Source organism: Trachemys scripta, chromosome 21 (assembly GCF_013100865.1).
Source record: "Trachemys scripta elegans isolate TJP31775 chromosome 21, CAS_Tse_1.0, whole genome shotgun sequence".
NCBI lineage: Eukaryota > Metazoa > Chordata > Testudines > Emydidae > Trachemys > Trachemys scripta.
The window spans coordinates 11,324,104-11,346,544 of NC_048318.1; the positions used below are offsets into that span (position 1 = coordinate 11,324,104).

General features: G+C 41.3%; 1 protein-coding gene across 9 annotated transcripts in view; it reads right to left on the minus strand.

Moving 5' to 3' along the window:
- LOC117868478 (tubulin-specific chaperone cofactor E-like protein) overlaps positions 1–22,441 on the minus strand; it is a 103,780-nt gene that overhangs the window by 53,028 nt on the left and 28,311 nt on the right. For 8 of the 9 annotated variants that reach the window (XM_034754423.1, XM_034754426.1, XM_034754420.1 and 5 more), the window contains 2 exons: positions 22,047–22,163; positions 14,006–17,436 (listed from right to left, as the gene is read on the minus strand). In XM_034754423.1, the coding sequence (XP_034610314.1) occupies positions 17,118–17,436; positions 22,047–22,163 (436 nt within the window). In that variant the 3' untranslated portion in view covers positions 14,006–17,117. Of the gene's footprint in view, positions 1–1,881; positions 2,170–3,228; positions 3,363–6,420; positions 6,486–14,005; positions 17,437–22,046; positions 22,164–22,441 lie in introns of those variants that run through there. The other variant, XM_034754428.1, reaches the window with a different exon arrangement.

Genomic DNA, 22,441 nt, shown 5'->3' on the forward strand with positions numbered 1-22,441 from the left:
ACCACTCAGAGCCCCACTGAAGTCAAAAGGGGCCCACCCATACAGATCACATCTCAGAATCAGGATATAAGGCTGTACATTCTTTGGGGCAGGGCCTATACTAAATGCCTGTACAGTGCCTGGCACTACGGGGACACTACTGTAATAAAAACATCTGCAGGTTCATCTGACACAAACACTCACATTCAAGATGCGGTGCAGGGCTTTTCTTTGTGCCGGGGCAGCTGTTGGGAGGTGGTTCTATACAGAACACAGGCTTCCCTACTGTTATGTTCATGGCACACAAGCACAAAGATAAAAACATATATACTGTGCCTGGAAGGTTGCAGGGTAATGCTATTTTATTTCTTAAACTCCAGAACCCTAACACACAAGAACCCCAAACCAGAAAGAGACAAAGCAGGCTGCTCCCTTATACAGTGAACCACTACCTTGCTCTAAGCTGTCTGCCTGCTGACTGACTCCAATTGCAGGCTTCCCTACAGAGCTCCCTAGCCTGCAAGCAAGTTCAGGAAACCACTTACAAATTAAAGTGACAGCCAACAATTCTAATGCAGTTTTCAAATACCCCACATCTACCACTAGAAAAACTTGTCTTTAAACTGAATCATACTTTGGAAAAAATAAAGGACAGGGGATTAAAGGTTTGCAACCTCAGAGTTTCACTCACTCTCAAAGGGAACAAATTTCTCCCTTCCCTATTTAAAGAGAAAGCCCTGAATCAGTGTTCAGTTAATAAATATTTGGCCCTTCTTTATAAAGTGTGCAGAATCCAACCTCTGAAGCACCTTGCAAAGCAGATAAGCCTGATCTCCATTTTACAGATGGGGAAACTGAGGTACAGAGAAGCTGAAGGGACTTGATCAAGGCCACACAGCAAGGCATGGATAAGAAAATAGACTCCGCTCTCATATCTAATCAATATGTAATATTAATAATTAGCCATTACTCAAGGGTACGTCTTCACTACCCACTGTATCGGCGAGTAGCAATCGATTTATCCGGGATCGATATATCGCGTCTCGTTAAGACGCAATATATCGATCCCCGAACACGTTCACCTTCGACTCCGGCACTCCACCAGAGCGAGCGGCGGTAACGCAGTCGACGGGGGAGCTGCGGCCGTCGATCCCGCACCATCTGGACCTCAGGTAATTCGATCCAAGATACTTTGACTTCAGCTACGCTATTTGCGTAGCTGAAGTTGCGTATCTTGGATCGATCCCTCCCCCCAGTGTAGACCAGCCCTATTATGAATAAAGTCCTCAAACGAGACTGGAGCCCCACTGAGCTAGCTGCTGTACAAACACATGGTAAGAGATAATCAATCTTTCCTTTGATGAGTTCACAATATAACTAGACAAGACAGACTAAGGGTGGGAGAAAGGAAGGATTATTATCTTCATTTTACCAATGGGGCCCTGAGGACCAGAGATTAAGTGACTTGCTCAAGGTCATCCAGGACGACAGTGGCAGAGCTGGGAATTGAGCCCAGGTCTTCTGAGTCCTATCTCATCCATCCCCCCCTTTAACTTAGGCCACGTCTAGAACAGGAGTGCTTTACCAGTGTAGGAATGCCTGTAAACTACCCCAGCGTAGCATGCCTGATGCGGACACAGGTTTTTTTGTCAGTGTAGCAAAACCACTCCCGCCAAGAGAAAGAGGTATCCTGGTAAACGTTATACAGTATAACTGCACCTCCATTAGGGGTTTCTGATGGCACTGCTCTGTTGGTCAGGATCACACCCCTTCAAACTCCGACCGACATCACTGCGCTGGAGTCTGTGGCGTGTAGGCCTGACCTCCGCTATTCCTGCTACAGAAAACAACACCCTTCCAAAATCATCACACAAGCCAAAAGATTGAAACGTTTGCTCTTACAGGGGTCGTGCTGCTGCCTCCGTAGAAGGTGACCTCCTCCCAGGTGACGACAAAGAGCCAGACGGCTGAGAAAGAGGGCAGGTTTTTGAAGTACTTCCTGATGTCTTTGGAGACTTTCTTCAGCAGGGCGGGGTCTGTGCTCTCCCTGTAGTAGATTTCTCCTCGGATTCCATTGTGGACGTCCGCCCAAAATGGAGCAATAAAGGCCCGGCCATCTGCAAGGGGGAAAGGCTCTGGGGTGAACTGGCTGACCAGCACATTGAAAGAAATCACGCCATTGTTGTTGACCTAGAAAAAGAGGAGAACGGTTTGATTTAAGCAAACCAAAGCCTTGGCTGCCAGCCGAGAACTGTCATCTTAAAATTATACCTGTGCTGATGGCATTTTTGGTGAAGGCTGGTTTTTGCAATTATGGGATGTAAATAGGCCTATCCATCTAGGTGCTTATATGTCTCTCATCGCTGTAGTGAGCAAGGCCTGCTCTATGAAAGATCTTAAGCTGGGGCTAGGAAGACAGAGATCAGGAACCGCAGAGGGTACAACCCCACATAGATCTAACTGTGAAGGTTACTCAGCTGCAACAGTTCTTTGAGAGGAGCCTCTGCATATCCACACCATAGGAGAATTGTTTACCAGGGAGATTTTGTGCCCGACGTAACTGGCACCAGGTCACCGGGTGCGTTCAGGTTAATCAAGTCCTTAGCAAGCAGTTCTGCAGAGTCCTCGGGACTGGACTCGTTTGACCCAAACACTTCCAGGGAGCTCAATATCTGTCATGTTAAGCACAAACCTGGCAGTGCCAAGCCTTCAGGACCACACTGGGGACATTGGTGTCTCCCACGCTGGGCACCAGACAGTGGCAGCAAGTGGTTCTACTACAAGTGGGAATAGGCAAAGGCCACTTGAAATAAAAACAGAGATTATGTATTATTGGCTTCCTGTGATGCCAATGGGAAGCAGCAGCACCAGCCCAGAACTTTCTCAGGCACCCACCATAGGGTGGAAGGAACTGTTTTTCCCCCGGCACCTCTGTATAGTCTTGTTTCTTGTCATGCGACTGGAATAATGCTTATGGCGTCAAGGCTTTAGCTTTGGCATTTAATCACCTGCAAAGGTAATTTATTGCCTTTTATATCCCTTCCCCGTGAACATTAGCCCATTAAATACACCTTTGACTTTTTTAATCATAAAACCTATCAGTTCATGAAATCTAAGAACTTGTCAGGTAGGTACCAATAAATCTTCCATGTCCTGAACACCGGGAGAGCGTGCTTCAAAGGCAGCTGCTAATGAGGGGGAAGTGAGTGAAAAAGCAGTGTCTGCTACAGAGCTGCTCCCTCCACTTACATAAATGCTCCTGTATGGGACTCCAAAGAAGATGAACGGGATGGACAGTTTAATCTCAGAGGAGCTTCCATCATCCACTTTGGGGGTTTTCGTATCATTCTGCCAGAACGGATACAGAATCTCCATGGACTGAGCTGGAAGAGGACAGTATTGTTATTATAATGATATAAGGACTGGTCCTGTTCCCACTGACTGCAATGGTACAGGATCAGGCCCGCGGCATCACATCTCCTGATGCTCTTTACCTACTTTGTACTTCACCCACTACTGAAATGCAGCCACCTCTGGGGTGGAGAATGGCAGCTGGTTAATAATATGCTTCACTGCTATGCAAGAGTTTGGAACGGGGTGAAAAGAATAGTCTCTACAACTGAAGCTGCAGGAGGGATTTTGTATTGGTGGAACGTCGCTACCCAAACTGTAATTTGGCCAGGCATAAGCTCTGATGTCACTTCTCTTGTATAAAAAGCTACAGGATCCTTCATGATCCCAAACGGTCAAAGCCTCTGTTTTACATCTTATTCAACATCTTCAGCAGGACAGTGTCTCCTAACACAGTGGCTGGGACATTAGTTCAGTACTATCTCAGAGGGAAGAACAATGAAGAAGAGGGAGAATGGTCCAGTGGTGAGGATGCTAGCCTGCGACTCAGGAGACCCGGGGTTAATTCTCTGCTTCTCCCAGACTTCCTTTGTGATCTTGGCCAAGTTATTTAGCCTCTCTAGGCCTGAATTTCTCACGTATAAGATGGGGTTAACAGCACTGCCCAGCCTCACAGAGGTGTGTAAGGATAAATACATGAAAGATTGTGAGGAGCTCTGATATCACAATAATGGGGATACATACCTAAGATAGATGGATTTATCACCCCTTCCTGTAGCACTCTGTCTTTTTCTTTGAGCTCTTCCATTCACATAGCAACCAGGCCTGGCCTTGTTTAACTTCTGAGAGGATACTAGGGGAAAGCCTGAGATGCTATTGCTAGGATGGTTTAATCAAAAATTTCCCATTGAAATCAGGTTTTCCACTAAATTAAACACCGCACAGAAAGTATCTTCTTTTCCCTTACGTCTTTTGACAGAAAAAAAATTAAAAACGGTTTTCAGCCAAAGATTTTTGTCAAAAAAGTTGAATTTTTCCACTGAAAATTTTGACAAAAACTAAGCATGCTCAGTGAATTTTTCCACAGGGAATAAAACCCTATTTTCCACCTGCTCTAATTGCTAGGTATACAATAGCGGATTAGACCTCTATAGAAAGAGCTATACAGCCAATCCTGTGCCACTCGCAGACATCTGTTATAATATAATTCTCCATTTATTTAGCCCTATGAGGTTATCTACCACAGAGGGGACACACTTTTCCTTAGCTAGAAAAGAAATGCACTGTCCTCATTATATTCAATCAATGCTGACCCGAGGAGCTAGACTCAAAACAATTCCATCTCTGTTTAAGTTGATTCAGGACATTCTTTTATCTTCTAGGTCCTAACCTGCAATTTCAGAGGCTGCTAGCTGAAGGGTGATTGCTCTGAGCCTGGGTTTTAAAGATACAGTGGGTTTTCTTCCCATTCCGTGCAAGTATAAGCCGTTCGGTTGTTGTAACATTTAAGATGCCCTTCGCTAGAATCTGGTTTATAATAGGGACAATGGGAAGCCGACCCTTTTATGAAGCTTCTAACCGATACACCTTTCTAGATCAAAAGAAAAATACCTGAACTGAAAGTCAAAAAATGGGCTTTTTTTTGGTGTGTGTGTATATATATATATATATCTAAATTTCCATGCTGGAGAGAGTTTTAAGTGGTGTGTGACAGAGTCCTGAATGCACAACTACACTTATATACATATTTTGTAAGGGCTATCACAAATATCCTGTTGCCAGGTAGTAAAATAAGTCATTTCACAGCTGTTATGTATCCAGCAGGCTATTACATCTGAGGTCACAGCTATAAATTATAGATTTTTTTTAAAAAAGTGTGATACTCAGCACAACCTTTTAAGCAATCACTTTTTAAGCACCAGCCTTGGAGTCTAACTCCGGATGTATAGCTTCTCCTATCCAAATATTCCAACAGACTTGGCCAGCAAAGGAATCTAGCCTTAATGTCCTAAGCTGCAGGCAGATATTATCCTTATTTTGCAGGTGGGGAAACTGAAACACAGTGGTTAAGTTATTTGCCCGTAGCCACACAAGTGAAACAGCAGGCATCAGTACCAAGACCTTAAGCCACATAGATCTAAATCTTAACCACAAGACCAGGATATCTCCCCCAAAGAAATTAAATCAGTCATGTAATACAAATATGCTGAGTTAGCATTAGCATTACAAAAACAAAAACAAACCCATCTCCCAAGATTGGTCCCACTCCACTGTTCCTGACCCTCTTGAAATCAAGTTTAAATTAAAAAAAGGAAAGCAAGAAATTTTCTAGAGATTTTCCTGTGCCTTTTACAAAACCACACAAGAAAAAAAAAAAAAAAAAAAAACATGGATGGAAGTTTTGTAGAGTGAATGATCTTAATAAATGTTTCCTCAAGCGATATAAACTACAGGGAATATCAGTGAGGATAAACCTAAGACTTGGAATATGGATGACTCCACAAACCGAGTCGGAGCTCTAATAAAAGTAAATGAGCACACAGTTCTGTGGTAGCTTGACATCTCTGCAGACTCTTTCTACCCACCCGCCTTTCATTCTACATAAGTTATTCTGGCAGGTGAACTATCTAAACTCTAGGAATGTTTTAACGTCCTGCTTTCATGACAATTGTGATATCCTCCCAAACTCCTGAATTGTGCATGAAGAGCTCAGAAACGTGTAGAGAGACTTTATATTTGAAACAGAAAGGGCAAGATTTAAATTGGCCTAGCTCCTTTAATTTCGTGGAACTACGACCATTTATATGAGTTGAGGATCTGTTCCTCGCTGTGAATAAATGTCAGCCTTGCAAAATTATCATGCATATTTACCAGGCGAGGCACAAAAATCTACTTGTTTGCCCTTCGGTATTATGATTTAAAAATAAATTACCCTGCTATTGTACTTGCTCTCAGACAAGTGTCTGAGTAGAATTTTGCAAGGTTTTCTAGGCACATGAAGTTCGCATGTAGCAAATTTCTGAGGCAAGCGCTTTCCTATTGTAAATGTAGAGTATCAGTATCCGAGGACCAAAAGTCAGAAATACTAACCTTGCTGCCGTACAATCATGAACACAAAGGCCACCCAGGTTCTAATGAGTGACGGATAATTCATCCTAAAGGAGGGGGGGAAAAAAGAGCAACTAATCATCAATCCAAAACCAAATCTGCTAAGCAAATCTCAGGCTAATGGTGCCTTGTAATTATGTGATTGCTCCAGAGATGCAGAAAATTGGGAAATGTAGGTCCTTACCCATGAACTAGACCAAAAATGACGAGCTAGTTAGGTAGTATAATGAAATCACTGATGATAAAACAACTTGCCCTTCAGGTATTTTCAGGGTATATGTACAACATGATTTCAGAAATCAGAAATGAACCAGTATGTTGGAATTAATGAATAGCACCCAGCTCCCAGTGTGTATTCAATCCCCTTATTAATCCAACACAATTCTTTGCTGATCTGCTTCATGTGAGGATATTACCGCAGGCTTTAAGATGAATAGCTTTTCATTGTAAGAAAACGAGAGCAAATTATAAACGGTAGGGTGTTCATATAGTTAGAAGACTTCAAATGTTGGTTTAACTAATCTTTTGTACTGGGTGGTAATACAATGATCACTTAATATTTTTGATTGGTGTGAAGGAAGCATAAACATGTACACAGCTTGACAACTTCCTTGCTATACAGAAATCAACTATATACAGAAATGAGGAAATGTATCTGGGCAAATTAAAGAGAAATTTTGTGTGGTATTTTAATTTCTTTTATGCCTACTATAATTTGTTTTACATTATTAAGCAAAGAGGAAGTACGACTACAATAGCTGCTTTGATTTCATTACTTTATCATTTCTATTCATTAAACAGAGGGAAAGGTTTTTTATATACCACTTATATAAAGCTAGTGTATACACAATACACACTGTGGGTGTATGAAATATGTATGATCAGATTCAAGTTTAAATTATATAGTGATCTATTTATACAGAGACATAATAATCACACTTCTATATTAAATATATATCTATTCATGCATTATATTACATCAATGTCTATACGCCAACATTATAGACATTACATCTCTATATAACTAAATACATCTATACACATATTTATATAATGAAGGAGTACACATATATAGCTATGTCTATTTCTAAATATATATATATATAGACGTAACATATATAACGTAGGCATATAGCTAGATACATTGTCTATATATCTACATATTACTTACACTTGAATCCAATTATGATGTTTGAAATAGTGAAACACCCTGTATAATCAAGTCAAATGACAGTTCCACACTTCTCAACATGTCAATTAGATTGAAAAAATAATCTTGCTTACAGCAAAGTTGTTCTGGGGTGAGAAAAATTAATTTAACCATGAAAGGGTTCCACTGTATTCCTTACTGTAGAAAAGAAGCAAGTATCATGCTAGAATTTTATATAGATCTTAAATCTAAGTCGCTGTGGATTCATTAATTGAGAACACACACAATGACTAGTGGAGAATATAAATGTATTATATTAAAACCTAGAAGATGTACTTCTGGGGAACCATGACAGAAAATAAAAGAAACAATGCTTAATTTGTTCCAAAAAAAAAAAAAAAAAAGCAATTTTTTTAAGTATAAAAAAAATACCAACCTGTTTTGCAGAGAAGGGAAGAAATTAAGTCCGAAATTTTAAATTGAATCTTGATAAACCAGTGGGGAAAACTTATGTCAATGAAGAATACATTTCAGTGCTCTTTTACCAATTATTGCTGATGTCTGAAATGTCGTCTCAATCTCTTTTGCTCTTTCAATTGAAAATTCAGTTTTTCTCTGTGTTGTTTTAGGGCCAGAATAGTGTTGAGTTGCAATCAAAACTTTTTGCTCTATTAATTAATGGTCAATTAATCTACAGATCAGATTCTGGGCTGTAAAAGTGGAGAGGTTTCCTTGTGGCAGAAAAAAAACTAATCCTTCAGGTAGAGTTAGATGGAAATGTCAGTAAATTGGAGCTCGATTTGTGGCTGTTCTGATCAGAATCACTTTTCACTGGGGAAGAAAGAAAAAAAAAAAAACCCACAAAAGAAACAAGCCCCTTCCTCCTTTGTGCAAGTGGAAAAAAAGCTTCTATATAGTGTTACAGAATTAGCATTAAACAGCATAGAGATTAAAACACTAAACAAAGTCAGAGCCCTTCAAATGTCCATGAAGTTAATTTTCCATCAAAGTCTTGTTTGAGTTTTCATAAATCAGCTTAGTTCAGCTTTGGCAGAGAGGAAAATAAAAACTATTTAAAGAAAAGTTTTTTCCAAATCCTTCTTCAGATTTTATTTCTACTCTGATCCCACCACCCCTAAGAGGAAGTGGGATTGAGCTGGTTTTAAAATCAAAGGATTTTGGCAAAAATTAGTTAATATTTACATTGCAGCAGCATCTAGAAACCAAGTATTTCAGCACTTCATTGTGCTAGGTGCAGTATGTGCACCATAAGTGAAGGTCTCTGGCCCAAACTGCTTATAATCAAAGACCCTGATCCTTGTCCTCAGTTGAAATCAATGGGACGAAGTAGTAGTAAATAAAAAAAATTTAAAAAAATCAGCACATGTGTAAGTGTAGTGCAGGATTGGGGCCAATAAATCAAACAAGCTGGCTGAGTGGGAGGAATAAAAGGGGAAATTTTTGTTTTATTTTTTTTAAAGGAAGATTTAGGTTTCAGTTCCACAAATACTTCCCCATGCACTTAATTTCATGCTTGTGCATAGCCCCATTGATTTTATGGGGCTACTGGTGTGTAAAGCCAAACACGGGAGGAAAGGTTTGCAGGGTCTGGGCCTTACAGTAAGTTACCGAGACAAACCCCCTACTTGTGAACCTGATTCCCGGTCTATTGAAGGGAAGAAAGCCCTCAAGGGAGAATCTAGGGCTAGATTCTTCTAATACTACCAGCCATTCAGTGCATTGGGATTCATTCCAAAGGCAAAAACAAAACAAAACAAACCTCTCTCTCTCTTCAGAAGGCTCTTCACAGATTACCTGCAAAGGGAAAATAAACTGGGCTTGTACTCCTGTGTGCTGCTTTATGATGAATACCGAAAATCTGAACGTATCCTTTTCTCCTCTGATTGTTTTATGTTTAAAATTCAGCTTCTGTCCGACTCACGAAGTTCTATGATGACTAGAGCTGCTTTGATTTTACAGCTTGCCTGACCATTTGGACTGAACTTTCTATCTTCCAGATTTTGCTTTTTCTTTTGGGTCTGGGCCTATCGTTTTGTTCTGCATTGTACAGTGCTGAGCACATTATGGCTAACCAAATAAGTAACGATATTTTACTTTCCCCACTGAGGCTCAAGACAAGCAAATCATTCAAAACAGGTGGGCTAGAATTTCCAGAGGCTTGTCCTAACTCAAGGAAGTGAAGGTCAAAATAACCACATAGATAGGAACTGGGTCAAATAATTTCCCCAAGTAAGGTTTTCTGAAGCTGATGTTGGAGTCTGATGGAAAGCGGATTTTTCCAGATCGTAATTTCCTCCAGGGAAGATAGCACCCATCTCCCGATTATACCTCCCTTTATTGCTTAATGCAGGACTGTTGGCCTGGCCCAGCCCTGCTACCTTCATAGAATCATAGAATATCAGGGTTGGAAGGGACCTCAAGAGGTCATCTAGTCCAACCCCCTGCTCAAAGCACGACCAATCCCCAACTAAATCAACCTTACAATTGCTGCTTGCACCTGTAATCATTCCTCTACCGGGAGCTTTAACTTTTTCTGTTTCATGAGAGGTTCCTGACTCGATTTCAAATCTGCCTGACAATTAAACCTAGACTTGGATCCAGGACTCAGAGAAATTAAAGAATGAAAAATACCCAGCAGATGGTTTCCTTCAGCTCTGCCCGTGCAGGATTGCTCCCTCCCCACTGTGAAGAGTGCGCAATCTATTCTAATTGTAAATGTCATACAATGGGGCTGCGGGAGCTACTCTGAAGGAGAATAGATCTCCCTGTCAGGGAACATTTGCTACTATTCAGATTAAATTTTTCCTTTAAATTTCATCCCATTATCCTATTTATCTCTATCGCTCCCTTTGAATAGTGGTAGACACTTCAGGTTGCTGTATTGGGGTTTCTTCCCAAAGGTTGGTGTGTACCTAAAGGGTACGTCTACACTGTAATCATGGGCTGTGATCACACCGCATATAGATGTACCGGAGCTAGCTTTAATCTAGCCAGCTCTGAAAATACAGCAGTGAAGTTATGGCAGAGTGGGCTCCAGCACAGGATGGCTACCGGAGTGATTACCCAGGTGGGCTTGTATAGCAGCCCTAAAATCCATGCTGCTACGGCTTCATTGCTCTGGTACCCAAACTAGCTTGCTTAATGCTAGTTCGGGTATGTCTACTTGAGATGCACTCACCCCCCACGATTGCGGTATAGACATACCCTCAATCTCGCTGCCAATGCTGGAGAGGACGATTTACAAATTTTGGTACCAGACATAAGAATTTAGTCACGTATTCTTTACAAGGAAGACAGACAATGAGAGTAATTTTTCATCACTCCTAGGGAAGGCATGTTAAACCGTAGAATAATCTGGATTATGTGATTTAATATGCTCAGATTCTTCAATACAGGTGAGATACAGTGTGCTGCATGTTGACCACAATACACAAAGGGGACTTGGGAGATGCACGGGAACTGGTGATGATTAAACCTTAACCTCTGGGTCACTTGTGGACACCTAGGGCTAGGTCAGCCTTGATCTAAAGTCATTAGCTGATCATTGGTAGCATGTGTAGTAATAAAATTTAGCTCATTTATGCCATTTTTATCTGCAGATCTCAAAGCACTTAAAAAGGTGATTTACTCCAATTTTACAGATGGGGAAACTAAGGCACGGGGAGGCAAAGTGACTTGCCCAAGGCCATCTAGCAAACCAGAGGAGGAGCCAGGAATAGAACTGCAAGTCTCCGGTGTCCCAGTCCAGTGGTCTATGGTCTAGTCCCCACTGCTTCCCAGTGACTAAAATGAGTTGGTGGGTCTCAGTCCTGTCTCTGAAAGACTGGCATCCACTTTAGAAGAAAAAAACCCAAACAACCTGTATATGGTACGAGCCGTCTCATTCTACACGAGAAGTTCTTGTCGGACGTAGCACGGGAGGAAGTTGCTTTGTCTGAAACAATGGAACAATTCAAGGTCAGCAGGCAAACCAATACGTCCTTGAGAAAGACTGTTAACAGCCAGAACATTAGACAGGCTGTTTATCTGCCATAACACTGGTTAGCCCATGTGAATCTCCGGGTGTTGCGTTACATGTTAAAGAAACATTATGGGGTTAAGTCTTTCTTCACCTCCACGGATTCCATCAACGCTAACGCAAACAGCGTGATGTTCCAAATCAAGTCAGAAGCCAAAGAAACAACTTCATACTTTTAAAATCAATTTCACGTACCATTTTTATTTGAAGTATTAGCTCCAAGCTATTTACAAATAGCCAAAAAAATATGAAATCCAATAACCTGACCTTAATTTTAGTGCTTCTCTCTCTGCGGATAAAACTCATTTAACTTGAATGGCAGTGTGGTGAGTGGTTGAGGAAGGGGCTGACTCACGGCTCATGGGTTTTATTCCCACTTGTGCCACAACCGTAACACCCTAAGGCAATGTTGTTCAGTGGAGAAATAAGTACAGAAGCTTTGAGACTTTGTAAAGCACAGTAAGAATCCTCAAATAGGAAGTGCTCTATTAAGCCACCGCTATAGTACCTATTTCTGTGATATCTACGATTGTATTAAAGGTATTATCACTAGAGTTTAAGTTAACCTAGCTATATGGGATCAGGTTTTATATTGAAGTAGTAAATTATTTTGCATAGGTGCTTGGAGATTGGTGGATGCAGGGAGGAAAAAGGGATGAAGAGATAAGAGCTTAAGGGTAGATTTTCCAAAGCATTTCACATTGGCCCAACTCTGCTCTCACTGAAGTCTATGGGAGTGTTACCATTGACTTTAATGGGAGCAGAATTAGGTCAACACTAAAAGCTTTTCAAAATCCAACTCTAAAGCTGTGGGCTCCTGCTGACTTTATACCTGTGCTTAAGATAATGGCATAGGAACACTGAGCACGGACAATTCAAAATCACTTTCAACCAGTCTCAACAATAGGAATCTTTCAGGAGCAAGACAATGTGCATTAGCTTTTCGAGACACAAGCTGCCTTAACAGATCTTTATTGCACCAAGGAACTGATGTTCTAACTGTCCCAAAGGCAGAGGGGAAAGTATGCATGGGGTGGGGGCGCAGAAGTTTTGCTATAAGAAACAAATGAGAAAGTGGTCAAGAAACCCCCGGGACACTTTTTTTTGTGTGTGCAAAAGTTCAAATAAGTTTATTGAAGTGATCAAACCAATTACCTAATTGATAGGAGTTCCTCAGCAAACTCTGCCATTGAACCAAAAGCTGATTTTGGAGCAGGAAGCATATTTCCCCTAACTCCAGTACCCAGGAGAGAAACCAGAACACAGGAGAAAAGGGAGGCTTGGAGCGTATTTTTTCTTGCTAAAGATTACACAGATTTATACACAGTGCGAAGAATAGACCTTCACGTTTAAATTATATTCAAAAAAGGAAAAACAAAAGAATTTCCAGTAATTTCAGGAGACAAATCAGTGAGGCAGAAGGTTGAGAAATGGCTGACTACCTCCCCCATATAATGGAGAGGGAGTCTGCTTGAACATCTACAAAAGAACACAACAGTCAAATTATGATGGCGCGTTTGCTGAGAATACACACTACAGTTTCTGGGATGCTTTGCGTTTTCAAATCTGTACATGGACAAAACTAAAAGCATGTCATTTACAAGCACAAATGGCAACTGATGGAGGAACAATTTTGTACTTGGGATCTATGCTTGGAATCTTTAGGGTCCAATCTACTGCAGGCAAAAAAACCGGTCACACTGTAGAGCAAAGACTATGGGTCTGTCTATACTACATACGTTGACAGAAGGGGTTTTTCCATCAATGTAGTTAAGCCACCTGAGAGGCGGTGTTAGGTTGACAGAAGAACTTGTCTGTCGACCCAGCTGCATCTACACTGGCAGTTAGGCAAAAAGGCACTCAGGGTGGGAAATTGTTCACAGCCCTGAGCAATGTAGCTAGGTCAATCTAATTTTTACGTGTAGACCAGGCCTATGATTACATTTGTTAGTGGTTTCCCAAGATCGTGCTGTGTACTAGGCTTAACTGTCCACCCAGGAGTACATACTTAACTACCATGAGGGTTAACAGCAGTTTCTAACAGACACACATGGATGCATTCTTTGTTACAACTGCACATCCCATACATTTGCTGTTTTCAGCAGTCTAGCTGTACCATCTGGTCACATTGTGGATAATCAAGACACAAATCAGAAAGCAAAATGTCACAGCATTTAACCTCGTTATACAAAGCTGTGTAACGTTCTGATTTGTAATTCTCACCTAGTTCCCTGTAAACTAAGTAGTTAGAAAATCCACTCTATGTAAAGTACCCAGGGGAGGCTTATGTGTATGAAGTAACATCAATAACAAAACAATAGCTGGCAAGAATAGCACTTGGTTAAAGGACACAGGAGGAGTAGTAGCTATTAAGGTTGTTTTTTTTTTTTTTTTATAAACAAAACACATAACTCTGGACCATATATTGAACTGGGAATGTCTACAAATACAGAGCATTTTGGCATTCTGGACTATTAGGCATTAACTAGAATTAGGTGAAAATTTCTGCAACTTTATTCCCTTACAATTTTAGGCTTCCAAAATTCTATGAAATTGCTCAAAAGCAGCCCGATTTTAAATGGGAATATTGTGCAAAAATAGGACCCAATTTCCAATGGGCAATAAAATTGGAAGATGATCCAATTTGGAGCATTTTGAATTTTGTGCAATTCCCTCCCTCCTCTCGCCTTCCACATTCCAGGGCTGAGTATCTGGATGTGTAAAACATTCCCTTTTTTGGCATGGCCTTTTTTCTTACACAGCTGAAGTTTTTCTACAAAATGCATATTCTGCTGGCTGGACAGATTGTGAATGGTTCTATAATACTGGCTAGAGACAGGCTGTGCCCTAGAGTGGAGAAACTGCAGTGTCTGTGCTGTGGCTTTCGCAAAACTTGGGTGAATCATTGATCTGGTTTATACGATAGTGCTAAATCTCAGATAGCTGTGAAGAGGGCGTTATCCTTGTTCATTAAAAACCCCTTGTTTTTCTACTCAGTTTTCCCATTCCTACCAGGTCCATCATAAAAATAACATTTAACTGTTGTTCAGAGCCAACATGGCGACAGCACCAATTTTGTTTCTGGATATAATCAAAACTTTTCACAGGCAAACAAACTTACAAGCACATACTTGGCCTTTGGTAAGATCCCATCAAATGCTTTAATTGACTTTATTTCCTTCTCTAAAACCAAGATATTTAATTGTGCTAAAACAGTTGGTCAATAATTACAGTGTCTCGTTAATACCAGTTACAATGCCATAAATATACCCAAGATAGGTGATTACCGTTCTATAGAATTAGATCAGATATTCCTTTATATCTGCATCAGTCACATAACCTGCACAAGCTTATGACTGATAGGCAACATACTCATACAGTAGGTCAACAGGAGAAATAAGCTTCTAATATTAAACAACCATATCTTCATAAAACTTTGTTTTATAATAAAATATCTTATTAAACACAACTTCCTCTATGTGTATGTATGTATATATCATACATGTGTTGGCTTGGCGTTCCATTGCAGGGCAGCAAATGCATTTTCTGCCCAAATGGGCAGCAAATACATCCTCAGTTATGCTACAGCTTATAAAGCACATTCTGCAACAAGAGTCCTTAAAAGTAAAACTTCATATTACACTGTCACCATTTCATGGTTCTTTATTCTTATTGGATCAAGTCAGGTCATGTGGATTCCATGTTATACATGCAAGCCTTGGTCTGTTTTATATTGCTCTTCTTGATGTTCCCAGGAGATCAACTCTTACAACAGAAGACCAGGCACAAATAATTAACCTCTCTCGAATCCTCTTATTTCTACGTTTACCCTAGATGTGGAACCACTCTCAGCTGAATAGTTCCTAGATACTGAATCTGAAGAGTATGAGATTATATTCCTCCCTGGACAATCCAGGTAAAATATGAAGAGAATACACAACTCCAAGAATATAAAGGAGTTCAGTAACTCAGACAAAAGCATCACGAGAAAGAAAGTGCACGGGAAGGAAGAGGATGTTAAAGAACTAAGGTCAGAAGTTCATACGTAACTAGATCCCTGACTACACCGCTTGAAAAACATTTTTTAAAAATGTAGTTGCTTAAGTCAGTGTAAAGTCTTCAACTTGTCAAGGTGACAGAGGAACAAGGGAGGGCACTGTAAAGGGAAACAGCTGTGTGATTTACAAGAGATACATAAAAGGGCTGAGGATTTCACAGCAGGATCATAAGAAAGTGACCCAGCTCTAAAGGAAAAAAAGGGCCTATTTAAAATCAGCACACTATGCCCACGGAGAGTTTGGCGGAGGACACGGGGGAGTGAATCTGGATCATGAACATCTGCTTTACGATAAATGCGAGTGGTTTCTCATCTACTCACCTTCTACAAACTGATGTAAGCAAAACGGATACCTATCTTAAACAGAGGGTCCACATTAAAATGGTAGGGGGAAAAGTGCTAGATTAGGATAGGTTCCTGAAGCAAGAGTAAGAAATAGGACTTTATAGTAAGGAATAGGACTTTGTCAGGAGAATGATTTTAGTCTTTCTACTCTCAACACAAACTGGCCAAAGGGTAAGTGCTTATTAGTGGATCTTGCAGGCAATAGGGAAAGGACATTCAAAGCAACTCCACTATGCTGTTCAGCATACTGTTGTGCTGTTAATTTGGATTCCCAGTTGACACAAAACCCATCCAAGAACAGCCAGAGTTTTCTGCAAATTAGCATATCAACCTATTTGGCCAAAATACTGTTAATTCCAACCTTTAGTAACATCAGACGTGTCACTCGACTACACACAATGCCAGAAGTCTAGTGAAGTTGAACAGTTTGCACGAGATCTCTAGATAGTGAGTTTTGGGAGTAAAAGATTATTTTATATTTGTACATTTTCTCACTCCCATTTTATTTACTCTTGCAAACAAAGTGTAGTTTAGGATGCTCTAATACCTGAGTTCTAAATCAGGCTGAATACTGCTTAAAATCCTTTCACTAACCTCAACAACAACAACAAAAATTTAGAGACATCACTTGGCTGGATAAACAGCAATACAGCTATTTACAGCCTGAGTCAAATAACTGGGTGGACAAGTGCTGAGTCAAATCTTTAATCTAACAGAAGTACTGACCAAATTCTGCACTGAGCTCTGACTCCCTTACTGATGGACGGTAATACCCCTCTTAGCTTGAAGAGCTGACCATTCATGCTAAATTCACGAGTATACCGGAAGAGTAACGAGAACATCAAGGTATCAGACATCCTGAAACACACACACACACACACACACTGAAGTCAGTTATCTCCTCTTAAGTTCATTCGCATCAGATGGTGGCATGTCTCTTGCAGATTTCGGCACACTACCCGGGCTAAGAAGTCAACTGGTATAAAAACAAAACAAAACCTCAACCCAACAACCAACCTAAAAACCCTGCAAAAAGTCTTTAGCTCGTGTGTGTGTGTGTTGGTGTGAATGCACAAAGCCAGAAGAGGTTATTTAGATTTGGGCTCCACAAAAAATTTGTCTCCATCCTGAATGCCATAAGAATGTAATGCCCGTGAATTGTATTTCATCTCCTCGGGACCAAAGGGAGCTTCATGGTCAAAGTAGTAGAGCAACATGTTGCTTGTTGACAAATGCACTACAGTTTTTAATTGTTTCTTTAATTCTGCCACCGTCTGATCTAGACGGATGGATATTTCCTCCACCTTATCTTTGAAGTGAACTTCAACCTTCGCGCTGCTCCGGGGCCGAAGATCCACTACTGCTAAGGGTTCCAGCTTTCCGTATTTTGTTACTAGCTCATGATACCTAGAAAATAAGAAACAGAAAGCTACGTCATAACTGCTCATACAATTGTCAGACTGCTCACAAATTACTTGCACTCTGTAACTATAATACTGATATCTTTCACCTCTGCAAATAAGTTGCAAGGCTTAATTAATATCTGTGAGTTAAGCATTGTAACCATTTTAGAGATTGGTAAACTGAGACTCAGAGGGGTCGAGAGATTTGGCCAAGACACACAGTGATTCAGCAAGAGCCAAAAAGAGAACCCAGGCATTTTAACTACAAGTCACCCTGCATCTCATTTTAACAACTAGACCACATGGCATTCACCAGTTAATCTGCAATCAAGTTAAGAGCTAATCAATTAACTTGAGGTGCAATCTCTAGAGAAGAGAATCCTCTGTTGCATGAAGGTACACGTTTTGATACGAATTGCCATACTAGGAACAAAGGCAGAAGGGCCATCTTCTATAGTAACCTTGTCTCAGACTATGGACAAAGCTGCAAAGGAGCAAAGATATTAGACTGAATGGAAGGCAGAATATAGTGTTTTAGAAGAAGGCATTATCAGCAACTCAAGATGTGGATGGAATACCTGTGAACTGCTCTGAAAATATTCATTTAATCAGTTAAGGAAACTGAGAAAAGTTATTGAATAACTGGAAATTATTCTAACAATAGCTTACCTCTCTTGCCCAAATACATGACTAAAAAGTATCAATTAAATAATACTAAATAATAATTAATAATAATAATACAAAGTACTTTGGTCAAAACTTTCAAAAACTATGAGTTTAGTTGCCTCAATTTTAAGGTACTTCAGACCCTGAAAATCAGGTCCCTTTAAAGTAAGTGCTGCACACCCATCAGAAGGCCACTTGGATCTGATACGTTAGACTTTCTCTGAATCCAACAAGCTGCAGGATGGATCACGGAACTTTCCCTGGCTGGAGGGGGATGCGGAGAGAAGTAGTGGCTTGGTGGCCACATGGGTTCGATGGAGTTGAGAAAACAACTAAACGGTTATCCGCATGAGGAAACTGACCAGTAGAACTACAGCCATCTAATTATACCCCTGTTGCTATGCTGGTATCATTCCCCAGGGGGACACTCCATTCCAGAATAAAAAGTGAAAAATGATACCAGAAGAAGGTAATTTTTATTCCAGGATTACATCTACCAAGAACTGTACTGCTACAGTTCTGCCGGCCAATTTCCCCATGTAGACAAGCTCTAAGAATTGTCTTGAAAAGGTCCAGCCACACAGAGACGTTCCCTGGAAGAGGCAAGTCTCTTCTCTACTCCCCGCCGCAGCTGGTATCTCTCCCATCAGGAAAGAAAGGTAGCATCTCTACTGACGGGCTGGGAAAGTGGCAAAAACTCAACACAAAGTACAAGGGAATTGACATGACAAAGCTAGAGAGCTGCGGACAGGAGGTAACGTTTCAGAGTCTCTCCACAGTGGGCTGCACAGAAAGCTCTTTTTGTTTCCCATCTGACTCAGAGCTTAACGTGATCAGTGCTGTGTCACGGCCCCAGTCAGGGGATGATGGAGCCTGGCAATATGGGAGCCCCCGGGGACTCATGTTAAATGTAGGAATGTTCCTTCACAACAGCAGGCCCTCTGTCTGCGCAGAGCGTGAGGTAATGGCCACAGCGCACTAGGATTTCCCTATCATCTCAGGCAAAACGAGCCTTCAATGGGGAGGAGTGCCCAAATACAGGCCACTGCCCTTTTCTCACAGTATACAGGAAGATACAATCAGACCTATTTAGAAAACCATTAGCTCGGAGAGGAGGAAACATATTCCCCATATTTTACAAACAAACAGTTAAATTAGCATTAATCACCTGGACACCAGGAATGAAGATTTCCCCAGTGCACTTCCTTATGCCTCCAGCAGGAGGCTGAGTAAGAGAGAGAACCCACTTCCCCAATTTTGGTTGGACGTATTCCTGGAGGTTTCGTCCCAGGACATAACCTTTCATGAAAGATTAATCTTGAATTCCTGGAGACGCCAGGACAATCCTGGAGAGTTGGCAACCCTAATATTGGCAGAAAAGGGAACAGAGAGCACAGCAGACTCAGAAAGTCTGAGTGTACCTGAGCTTCTGCTGCAACAGGGCTGCAGGCGAAAAGTGGGGATGAATAGGGGGACCAGTACAGTGGAGGAGGAGAATGAGGGGAAGTGAAAACACATACTGTAAACATGCTGTGTGTTGTGAAACATTAGCCCAATTTCCCCTCTTGGGGAAAGGCAGAAAAATCTCACAGCCTGTTTCTTGTACCATAATCAAATTCTGCAGTAAAACAACTGTATTCCCCCAAATCCATAAAGACTAACACACAGTACTCATTTGGTACTTCGATACCAAGGTAATAGGCACCTCTGAGACTTACATAATCACCTTCCACAGCTTGATAGACACTGACTGCCAGAGAAGAAGATCCGGAAGAAGTGAACCTGGCTAAAACCGTTTGATTTTCTATATATGAACAGTGGCCCAGACAAGAACGTAACTCATTAGAAATCCACCGACAAGAGGTGTCACTCAAGAAGCAGGCCTTAAGTTTTAAACACAAGCCACTGAAGGATGGAAAGTTATGCTATACATTTCACTCCTTTTCCAATTCATGCAACATGTAGGCTGCAAATACTTACAATGCAACCAGGCTGATTTAAAGAGACAGAATACTATTTTCTTTATAGATAATAGGATACACCTCTCTAGCCAAGAGAGTCATTTCTGTTTGCAAGCTTTTCACGTACAGACATGTCCAGCTCAGCTGTTTTTGGCAGAATTGCCAGGATCCCTGTATGAGCAATGCTGACTGCATCCCTGCCAATTAATCAGCTACACTTGCTTTGATCTAACTAGGAACAGACTTTAAAGATAGGTTTGAGAGCAGATGCCAGACTTGGAGAGGTAGGGGTGCGTGCGTGTGTGAGATAGTGGTAAGAAAATTCACTTCAGAAACAAGGGACACCAGGTGTGTGTGGGGGAGGGGATAGGGAGTACAATGGTCCAGGAAGTGAAACCTGAACTCAGCATTGGAGACACCTCAGCCATCCGTAGCATGGTCTGAAAAGGGGCACAAGCTCTCTGGAGTGGAAAAACAGCCTTTAAGGCTGCACAAGTCTCTCAGAGAAGCTGTGGGGATGAAGGCATTCAGACAAAGAGCCCATTGATCAGGAAGATGGATGCAATGGTCTTTAAAGGCCAGGAGCTGGAGGACACACACATTTCTTTCATCTTCCCGTTAGTCTTACACAGATAGTGTAGAGAGATAGCAAGTTGCTCTGTAAAGCTTTCACCCTAAATCTAAATCCTCTTGACAGGAGTTAGATGATTATTACTACTTCAGACTGTGACAGCATCCAGAGGACCCAATTAGAATCAGTTCCACTGTGCTAGGTGCGCACAAACACGTAGGAAGACAATCCCTACCGCAAAGCTTACGATCTTCATAGAAGCTTGATGTGTAATTGAGTCTAAACCCAATTCTCCTTCTCTCAGTAATTTATCATTTAATTATGTACAGGGCACCCATCACTGTAGTATTTAAGCAGAGATCCCTTTCACTGAAGTCATTCAGAGGCTGCATGCAAGAAACTGTTTAGTTCTTTTAGTATCATCTCCTGCCCCTCCCAAATCACCCTTGGGGTCATTCGTGAATCGAGCCTTCTGATGTAGTGATTGCATAGGTAGGTTAAAACTGCAGAGCTATTTTGAGGCAGTTTTGCCTCATAGTTAAGTAAGGGACCGACTGTCCTGACGCCTGGATTCTGTTCTCAGCTCTGCAACCGACTCCCTGGGTGACCCATTGTGTCACTTGAGTTCTCTGTACCTCAGTTTACTCATCTACTTCCTTACCTCAGGAAAGGGGTTTGTGAGGCTTCAGTTTGTAAAGTGCACTGGGTCTCTGGATACAATGCTAAATAAATGCAAAGTACTACGTGCAGTGACTTGATGCTTGATCGAGCCTTCCTCATTCCATTAAGAAGCAATAATCACATGTACGTACCAAAGGCTACTGACCGCATAGCTGCTATCAAAGTTCATTTGTTTACTGAAATCATCAGATAACAGAGCATATTGTTTTTGGCAAAAACCCCACACAAACTTGTGATCAGAGTTTTGAGAAGAGGGAAAGCTTTTATCCCTATGTACATTCTACCCACCAGATGGCACGAGGATTAGCCATTTTGTTTTGGCACCAGAAAGAAGTATTAGTATGGGCTTCAAGAGACTCCAGGAGGCAGGGGGATTAGTGAGATGGCAGTGGGGGTTGCCTAGGAGAGGCAATGAGGATCATGGACAGAACAGTCTAACAGCTCTTGGAAGGGACAGCTTAAGGCTGGATCTGACACACTAGTGAATCAGTAAGCGATCAGACACACCCCATGTAGGAGTGTGGGGGAGATGATCAATGAATATGGACTGAGGGAGGAAAGGATGGTAGGAGGGCAAGGAATTTTTTGGTGTTACAAGGCCCAGCCCTGATTTCCAGTGTCATTTCTCAGCTGTAAGACACACTTTCAGGTGAACACTTTCAAACTGTCTAATGAACATCATTTTCCTTTCCTATGCATTGCGCTTTCTCTGAATTCCAGCTCTGAAGTTCGTACCTGAATGGGACTTCCTCTGGTGGGAAGTCCAGGTAATACCGAATGAAGAATCGCTCAGAGTCCTCTCGCTCCCCATCGGTAATGACACTCCCATTAAGCTTGATGATAGACGGCAATCTGCATGAATACACCGAAGAACACCATTAATGAGGATACGAAAATCTAGCTGTGATGATCAGCAAGACTCCAGAGCCAACAGCAGAATGCGATTTTATCCTCAGGGCCACATAGCTTCGATCCCAAGACCTCACTCTCAAAGTGCTATGCAGTGTCTCGGGCACCAATTAGAATTATGCATTATTTGACTACATTTTTATTTCTGTGCATATATAATAAATATTTAGCACTTCTCTAGTGCCTGCCCATCAGAGGATTTCAAATCACCTTACAAACAT